General features: G+C 41.4%; 1 protein-coding gene across 1 annotated transcript in view; it reads left to right on the forward strand.

Moving 5' to 3' along the window:
• LOC145487501 (molybdenum cofactor sulfurase-like) overlaps positions 1 to 6,898 on the forward strand; it is a 111,211-nt gene extending 104,313 nt beyond the window's left edge. Inside the window, exons 10-11 of the mRNA XM_081466307.1 lie at positions 3,620 to 3,724; positions 5,993 to 6,898. Coding sequence (XP_081322433.1) covers positions 3,620 to 3,724; positions 5,993 to 6,088 — 201 coding nt within the window. The 3' untranslated portion in view covers positions 6,089 to 6,898. The remainder of the gene's footprint in view (positions 1 to 3,619; positions 3,725 to 5,992) is intronic.
• Positions 6,899 to 9,751: the final 2,853 nt, after the last annotated feature.

The raw sequence follows: 9,751 nt of genomic DNA on the forward strand, positions 1-9,751 counted from the left end.
TAACACTGTTAAATTTATGATTAAATTAAAGTAAAGGGCTAGCAAAGTAGTCACACGAGTCACATAATTGAAGAATTACGTTATTCACGGCTATCTTTAGTACGGTGGTTATTTCCCTACCAGTGACGTAATCCTTGCATGTTCTGACATGTTCTTTGCTTGGCTTGCAAATATTTAATTTTCCTTCCGATCTATGAACTCGCTGCGATGAAACAGCCAAACAATTTACTTCATTTGCCTAAAACCACAATACTAGCAAAACTGCAAATAAATTAACGACCGTCGCTTCTGCCGAAATAAACTTGCAAAGTAAACACGATTTTATTTGTCACTTAGCGAAAGTGAAAGCTGGAACGTCAGCGCATTCCATGGCTGACATAATACCTTTTTTAGCGTATTTATTATTTGCCTTCGAATCCAACGCTTCGATAAAACCAAAAGAAAATATATTTTACCCATAACAAAGAAAACAATATCCGTAAAATTGTCCGTGTATTAATATAATGTTTCAACAGCTTTTGGCGAACAAACATCACACGTTGGGTGACTCGAAATTTGGCCCAGCGGAGGTCTGCGTCTGGTCACGGACAAAAAATAATAAACCACGGGTAAACCATGAGCCGCGCTCGGCCTATGGTTGCGCGGTTGAAAATGGACAGAAATATGCGAACGACGAAGTGCGGATAGAAAAATGAGGATAACATAATGCGGATGGAAGGATGATGATAAAATTGGGGATTATAAAATCCGTAGGAGAGTGTTACATAATCAGCTGATGGAATCCTATTGATTCTGTCACCTTTCAGGTGTTGCTCTAATATACAGTGTTTGTTAATTAGTCTGCATTGTCCCGCAAACCCTAATATATACAGAGATGCTTCTGGAACTTTCTAAGATTTACATAAGTATAAAAAGTTGTAAATTTAGCTTGACATCCATCATTTATTATTAGTGTGTGTGTTCAAGGAATAAAACGTTTGCCAACCGGAGTAGTTAACATTGTGTCCGCATTTAACAAACCCAGCCAAGATTAACGTTGACAGCGATCAGCGCCAGCTTTTCGGAAATATCAATTCTCACAATGTACAATGGCTGAATTGGAGCATATACCAGTGCTAAAAGGAAACTTCACGCCAGGCTCTGAATGTCACCAAAAGTGTTTGGATTGGGATGAGGAATGTGAACTCCTTTTGAATGGTCCGTTAGTTCTGAAGAGCAAAGGCATGAAAGCAAATTATGTTTTCATTTGGGCAGGAAAAACTGGAAGAACACACATTAAGTCACTACATCTCACCACAGAACAGAAGGGAAATCCAAGCGTGCTGTTAAAAAAATTTCATGAAGTGGACAAAGCCGAAATCCAACATACTTGCAGCAGCATCAAACTTCCGCCGTCTGGAGCAAGGCGATCTTGGCCTTGCAGAGTACATTGACAAAGCCACTTTTCTGTGCGGCCAGTGTGAATATCCTCCAGAAGCCCACAATCAGCTACTACGGGATGCAATAATAATTGGGCTACGCTCCAAAGAGACCTATTACAAACGCATTGAAAAAGGCTCAGCATTGACACTGGAAGAGGCAATAGAAATCGCTCAGAATCAGGATGCCACAGCACACCAGGTTGGTTAAATGCGGCCGATCCGCTACAATCCGATCCGATCCACTACAAATGGAAGTTCATAAACTTCAAGGAAACAGGCAATCAGGAGCCAAGTGGAACAGACAGTAGCCACAAAGACCATGTTCCAATGAACAGTTCAGTAGGACAGGTTCCAGTGATCAGAAACAAGAGAAGCCAAAGAGAGAAAGTTGTTTCAACTGTGGAGCGAAACCGTCACATCCCAAAAGTGAGTGTCCTGCAAAGAAGGCAAAGTACTTCAAGTGTGGGAAGGAAGGGCATTACGGTTCCGCAAAGAGTAAAGAGTAAATATGCAGGTGTCAATGAGTTACAAGTCCAGTCTACAACAACTCCCGAGTGCGCAGACCGCATACTGGATGAATACGAGCCAGTTTAATTCCGCGCGCCTATTCATCACCGCAAGACCGTAACAGTGGAAAGTCTCAATCATCCAAAATCAGAACCTCACATCTGCCCGTTATGGAATACAGGAATCTAGGAATCTTTATCACAAATCTTTCAGATTGATTGCGAGGTTGATACTGGAGCAAGGTGCAACATTCTGCACTCTTAAGACGACTTGAAGTTGGGCAAACCAACCATGAATCTCAAAGGCTACAATGACAGTCCAGTGGAAAACCTTGGATCCTGCATTGTCTACCTTTACCATGGTAACAAGATATACAGAATTTTGTCACAAACAGCAAAGGTCATATGATCCTAGGCGGGAAGCAAGTATTAGTCATGGAATACGTCAGTTTCCCTACGTCAGTTTCCCTGCTGTCCAAGCTAAGACAAAGAAGGCTACAAACCCGTTCAACACCCACTGTACTAAGTTGCAGTTAGCCTGAAACCACCCTACAAAGCAGAATTGGACAGATTAACACAGCTTGGAGGTATTAAAGAAGTTATGGAGCACTCTGAGTGGATTAACTCGATTGTCCCAGTTAAGAAACCAGATGGTTCCTTACGGCTATGTCTTGACCCAAAGGATCTCAACCAAGCAATAAAGAGGACTCAGTCGTAGAGCAGAACAGTTGATGACATCCTACTGGAACTAGCAGATTCGAAATATTTCAGCTTGCTTGACGCGAAGTTGGGGTATTGGCACATCCCTCTTGACAAAGAGAGCAGTTTCCTGACAACCTTAAGGGCAAGTATCGCTGGCTACACCTACCCTTTGGGCTAAAGGTAGCAGGCGATGTTTTTAGGAAAGAATCAACAGAGTGCTGAGAAATGTCCCCAATAGCGCTGGAATCGTTGACGATATTCTTTGCTATGGCAATAAAGAACCTACCCATGATGCCGCAGTCATCACCCTGCTAGAAACCGAGAGCTAACAATCTCACTTTATATGGAAGCAAATTTGTGTTCAAGTCTCAAGATTGTGTATTCTTTTGAGGAAATCTTACCCCAGCCAGGTACAGGATGGACCCTAAAGAAGTGCAAGCCCTCACAGAGATGAAACCACCAGAGAACCTTTAAGATCTGCAAAGCTTGCTAGGACTGGTGAACTACCTAAATCGGTACAGTCCAGCTCTAGCAGATTTAGCAACACCGCTTAGAGCGCTCTGTAACTGGTGAACTAAACTGAAACTTGATGCAATCTTATGCAACGAATCACATGATGATCGACAAGTTTAATTTTAAATGAAGTGTAGTGCATGTACGGGAAATGTCACACACATTTGAATCCTACATACCGGCCCCAAATGCGAACTGAAGGCATTTAAACTTAGTTGAGTTATTCAAAGGGAAAAACTTGAGTAATAGGTTTTCACTTAATCCATTTGAAATGGTTCATCGCAATTACGTCAGAGAACCAACCAACCCATAGGCAAGAGACATAAACGCTCTGTGGTCTTTTGCCATTGAGTATAAATGTTTGATGTTGTACGATATTTTCATTACTTTTCAAGTGAAACTCTACTAAAACGAGTTGCGGACAAACACTTTCTGACAGGGTGTTTGATTTTTATTGTTGTTTGATGTAACTTTTAGATACAGGGTAAGTGTAACAGATGTCAAATGGTGTGTGTTGATCAGGAGACTGGAACAAGGAGTGTTCAACCAATGAAAACACTTGGGATGCTGAGAGGATCAAAAGTGAGTATAGCATTACGACTAATTTCATGTTTTTCGTGAGAACCGTAACTTCAAAGATGGAGATGCAGATTCACGTACATGTAGGCAACACAAGGCCTGTGTTTTTTTTTTATGGATCACCCAGAGTCTAACTGAGTTAATAACAGCGATAACACGTGAGATCCCGAAAACGTGAAGTCTAGCCTCCTTTAGGCTTCGCTAATGTTTTCATTTCTTTGAAACGTCTGCACCCATACAGATTCTACAGTGGTCGAGACACGCGACTCCATCGCAAAATGTGTATGACTCCAGGGAATGTAACCCTTTGTTTGGTCACCTTCGTTGTTTAGGATTCGTTCGATGATGGAGTCTTGGAATCCTGACCTAGAGTGACTCCTGGTCCATAACGCCTCCCAAACTTAGCCCTTGAAGCTCTTTATGCAGAATTTGTCTTACGTTTAGATAAAGAATTTGTCACAGAAGGTTTTAGAAGTTCATCTGCAGCTTTCGTTGGAAGAGTATTCGAAAAGAAATTCAATGTCACAGCTGTAACTTTAAGAAACCACTGACTAAAACACAGAGTTTTCCTGGCCGTAAACTATGTAGAGCATGCGATTGTGCAACATCGTGGAATCACGTTTTCGTGTCTAGTGAGACATGAAAACGAGACATTGTAAACACAGAACTTTCACATTTGTTGCACATGCCCAGATCTGTATGCTGCTTCGCTTCGCTGCGCGGCAATTATTGAATTAGACACTTTTGCTGTGCTCTTTTGTTTAAGGCAATAAAATCATTCCCTACAATGTGTTGCCTCTCCTACATTAAAGGGGCTCAGTCACGGTATTTTGAGTTATTTTGGCCACGTACAAAATTATCTTTAAATGGTAGGACACCTGAAAATAACAGTTTAATAAGATAGAAAAACACCAAAGAGATAATGATAAACCATAAAGGAACAAGGATGGCTAAGGATGGAGAAGATTAAGACGGATTACAAACGACGAATTTGAGAAATTAAGGCTAAACTTTTCAATATGCGCAAACCATGACTGAGCTCCTTTAACTATTATCTCTCCTCTATTATCGGCAATTCTGACCAAGATTTCCAAAGCTTGCCAAACAGTTATCTGTATGTCTTTGCTTTGCCCTTGGTAGGTAAGACAACATTCTTGAAACCCTTTTCGTCAGCGCCAGTAGTAACCATGTTGGCCAGAGCTGAATGTTTTCTACTACCTGCAGATATTCAGTTTAGATTGTCAGCTAATTGGCCAAGATTGAACTGGTCAGATCGAGTTCGTTATTATATGTGCAACAACATTAGGACTAAAATAGTGCCACCCCTCTCGCACAAACCAACTATCTCCTCTTTTACCTGGTGTGGACAAAACATGAGTAAGAGTCAAATGAGTGAAGTAGCATAAGATTATATCCCTCGTGGTTTCCCAGGGATTATATCCCTCAAATAGCACTAACAGTCACTAACGCCGTTCATTACATGGTTACACTAGCACTCCACTCTTTGTTACAAACTGGCAGCCGGTATGGATCGTGGAGCCGCCATTCTGGATATTCCGAGCGCCCACATAATATCGGCCCTTCCCCCTGGGGAAGGGGAGGAATCCCATATGTAAATAACGGGGTGCTTGCCATACCTTTCAAGGGTTAAAAACGCAGTTTTGGTACCTCTTAGGGTGTTTAGCCTCCAAAGGTCCACAGCAGGAGCTTTTGCGAAATATGACAGGAGATAATGTCTTAGGTAAGAATTCGTACCTCTTGGGAGAGAAAAAAATTTGAAACCACGCCCGCAAAACTGGATCTTGGTACCTCTTAGGAGTTCTCTCCAAAATTCCGGTCAGCACTCCAGTCTTTTTTTATATGGGCGTCCCCCGGGCCCTTCTCCTCCCTCTTAACCTGCCATTATGGTTGATTGCTTGGCTGGGGAAGCTAGAGGTCGAAAACAGCGAGAAATAGGATGTTTCAAGGCTGAGTACTGTAAGGTTTGCATTGTTTCGTTCCCTCGGATGTTGAGAATCGTGTTAGTGACTTTTTGGTATACCCCATTAGAAGGATATAATTCTCTGCCAGCTAGCTCGTTCAACTCTTACTGATGTTTTGTTAATGTTGTTAAAAATCTGACCACCGGTAGGCCAGAGGGTAGGCCACAGGGTAGGCCATGGCATTGGCCTAGGCCCCACGTTTTGTCCACACCCTCTTTTGCCCTCCATTATATCATGAAAACTCAGAAAAGCAGCAAGGTGTGACAAATCTTATGCTATTTTTCTACAGATGCCATTTGGGGTTCACTTGGAGTATCTGACGACTGATTGGAATCCACCAAATCTCCATTGCGGTGATGTAGTCACTGTCAGTTTGGATTCCTGAGACAAACTCACATCAAACAATTGATATCACAATGGAGACTTTCCGTTGGCCATGCTAAACCTTTTTCCCAATCTGACGTTTCCCTCAGGCGATGAAAATCTTGGTGTTAATATTGGCCAATTGATGCATCGATAGTCAGAAGTAAAATTCTTTAATTACGTAAAATGTTGTCAAATGCTATCAATAATTGTTGCGAATATCCCAAGATCCGAAGTGTATATAGATAGACAATGTACAGCAGACCTATCAGAAGACACTCATGAGTTTCTGGTCTTATATACATGTAATTACTGATGTTGATAGCCTTTGGTACAAAATGTTTTGCAAGCTGCCATCCATGTAGACAAAACCACCTACATCCAAGTAATTCTTCCATTGACTCTACAGAGGTGTCTGTTTCTTTGGCCAGTATAGCTTTTGTGATGTTTTCCATCAGTGCAATCTAACACTTGTGTAAGCGCGGTGTACACCAGTGGAAAACTGTGCAGTTTTTCTGTTGTTTTTGCAGTGTGACATAGTTGGTTATATTGTTCTGTCATCTCCAGGCCCCTCCATCCCCCCGCATTTGTTCAGCACCATCAAAAATTGTGCAATGCAAACCAAGGGTAAGGATAGCGAAGAAAACCCTTGGCAACTTTAAGCAGGGCTGGCCGTTCCACTTGAAAGCACTTGCATGCTGTTTTTACTATTTTAATGTGCGAAAGAGACCAGATTCTGCTAATACACTTGCCGATTTGCAAAGCTGTGATATCACTAGAAATCAAACATAGAAATGTTGACATAAATTACTAGACGAAAAGAAGTGCTGGTTATTGCATTATTTGTTTACATTTTGTTACTTTCCAATTATACATTGCGTTCATCATCAATCGGATAAGAAGAATTGCGACCGAATTTTGTCTTCCGAAGTATGTCGGCAATGTTTGGTTGACGGCATTCACCAGTGATGATGTTGGCGCAACTGTTCGTGGTAGAATGGCAGGTAGCCAAGTCAATTTGCCATGGGTGCCCCCCGCCTACTCTGGGGCTTAGCATTGATAGGTGTGTACACCAAAATGTAATAATCGCCGTAAAATGTACTACTGTAACGCCGCGAAATGTAATAACAATCACCTAACGCGAAATGTGATAACAACAACGTAAAATGTAATAACTTTTTAATGCAAAATGTGATAATTCTGCTAACCCATTATGTAATAACACAAACTGAACCAAGTCAATATGTGAAGTCAGTCCTAAATTCGGGGTCTACAGTAAAATGCAGAGGTATGTCTATTCAAGCAGGTTATTGGTGGAAATGGCTCGGGCAACACAGTTGGAGATCATCACTGAAAAGGGAGACATTTTGGGAGGTGGGGCTAGACTCTTTGTTTGTTTTGCTAAGGGGTTTACTTTTCCCGACAATTGCACTCTTTTAAAAAATTTGGGGATGAAGTCTAAAAGAGCGCAATGCCTCGTCGTGCATCTTGCTAGCTACGAGTTTTTAAGAGTTGACAACAAACCTGAAGACCTGTTATTCAATTCATGTAATCTACGTTGGATAAACGCAACTCAGTGTTGGTGATACTAATTTGGAAGTATCATATACGGTAAATCTTCGAATTAGCGCCCGGGGGCGCTTATTCGAGGGGGACGCCTAAGGTCATTTCACTGAAATAGAACCTGCACTGAGATTTTTGTGAAACTTTCCCTATCGATTGTTTATATTATAGGAACTTAAATTTTGAAATAAAAATGAGGGGTCCCCATCTTCGTTTAGGAGCAACAGCACCTTGTTCATACCCATATAAATCCATATAAATCCTACAGTCCACGATTGTAGGCACGATTGCTCGCTAAATTTACGTTTCGGACGATTGCTTGTTGTTCTACACTGAGAATTGGTCCATTTTGATTTTACACAGAGAAATTTATTACTCAATTCAAAACAACAGAAAAAAATTATAGGCCACCATACTCTTTTGCGAGAAAATGACGACTTACTTCTATTGCGAGGTCCAGCTGTAAATAAAAACCCGCCATTTTTAATGCGCGCGCGCTAATCATGCGTGAAATTATGCGCAGTAGGGATGCGCAATGCAATAATGGGGAATTTTGCATTATTACATTAGAGTAGTTTTCAATTAAGTGTCGTAAAACCAAAACCAAAGTAATTACTGACCAATTACACTACTCAGCTAACCCTGAACTGTAGTCAAACCAAAACCAATGTAATTATCTGATTACTTTCGACATTCGATTGAAAACCGCTTTATGCGTCAGAAAAGTTGTTACATTTTGCGTTAGAAACATATTACATTCTGCGTTGAATTCTTTATTACGTCTTCCGTTAATTTCATGTTAGTAGTTGTTACGCCACAAAATGTAATAATGATGTGAAGTTTATATGAAATAATTAATTTATGAACTGCGGTTGTAGATGAAAGTGAAGAATGATCATCGCAGTAAATTTTCCAATTTAAGCAATTGGAAAGAAGATCTGAGCTCGTGGAGGTCACGGGTTCGAATCCCGTTGAAGCCCTGATTTTTCTTCAGTCTTCTTCTTCCCAATTGCTGTAATTGGAAAATTTACTGCGATGATCATTCTTCACTTTCATCTACAACCGCAGTTCATATATGAATATTCCATATAAACTTCACATCATTTAACTCCTCACGGGAAGATATGAACTCAATTAAGTGGCCTCGCTCCCAATGTGTGGCTTCATAGTTCAGTTGGTAGAGCATCGCACCGGTATCGCGGAGGTCACGAGTTCGAATCCCGTTGAAGCCCTGATTTTTCTTCAGGCTTCTTCTTTCGAATTGCTTAAATTGGAAAATTTACTACGATGATCATTCTTCACTTTCAAAATGTAGTAATCGCCGCAAAATGTAATACTGACACGAAATGTAATATCAATCACCGCAAAATGCAATACTAAAATTAAGTGCAGATTTTACATACACTTCTGCCGGTGAGTAATTCTGGCCATTTTCATTACCCTTTCCCTTGCAAATAGTCCCTCGGAAAATTTTCCCCGTCAGGCCTGTCTTTGGCCTGAAACCCACCCCACCAATATTCTAACTCTGACCGGGAGCCTAACCCGAAGCCCAGATTTTAAAAACGTCTCTCCTGGTGAGGATTTCTGCACTTTTCCTGACTGCTTTGATGGGAATGCGAATAATCCATCGGAAAAATATTTTGCTCACCTGGCCTGTCTGTGTACCGAAACCCACTCCACCAAATCCCAACCCTAAATAGAAGCCTAACCCTAAGCCCAGATTTTACAATCACCTGTGCTGATGAGGATTTCCGACCATTTTCCTGATAATTAAGATGAGAATAGTCCATGTGCCTATGCCTGTTGGGCCTGTCTGTGGCCAGAAACCCACCTACCCCCAATCCTAATGCTAACGTGGAGCCTAACCCTAAGCCCAGATTTTACTGACACCTCTGTCGAAGAAAATTTCTGGCAATTTTGGTGACCATTCCTATGGGAGTAGTCCATGTGCAAAAGGATTTTGCGGAAAGGACTTGACTTTGACCAGTAACTAAGCCCCCCCCACCCCGATCTTAACGCTAAGTTCAGATTTTACAGACACCTCTGCCAGTGAGAATTTCTTGCCATTTTCTTAACTGTTCTCGTGGGAATAGTCCAGCGGCAAGACAATTTTGCCCCTCAA

This window comes from Orbicella franksi, chromosome 5, assembly GCF_964199315.1.
Source record: "Orbicella franksi chromosome 5, jaOrbFran1.1, whole genome shotgun sequence".
Classification (NCBI taxonomy): domain Eukaryota; kingdom Metazoa; phylum Cnidaria; class Anthozoa; order Scleractinia; family Merulinidae; genus Orbicella; species Orbicella franksi.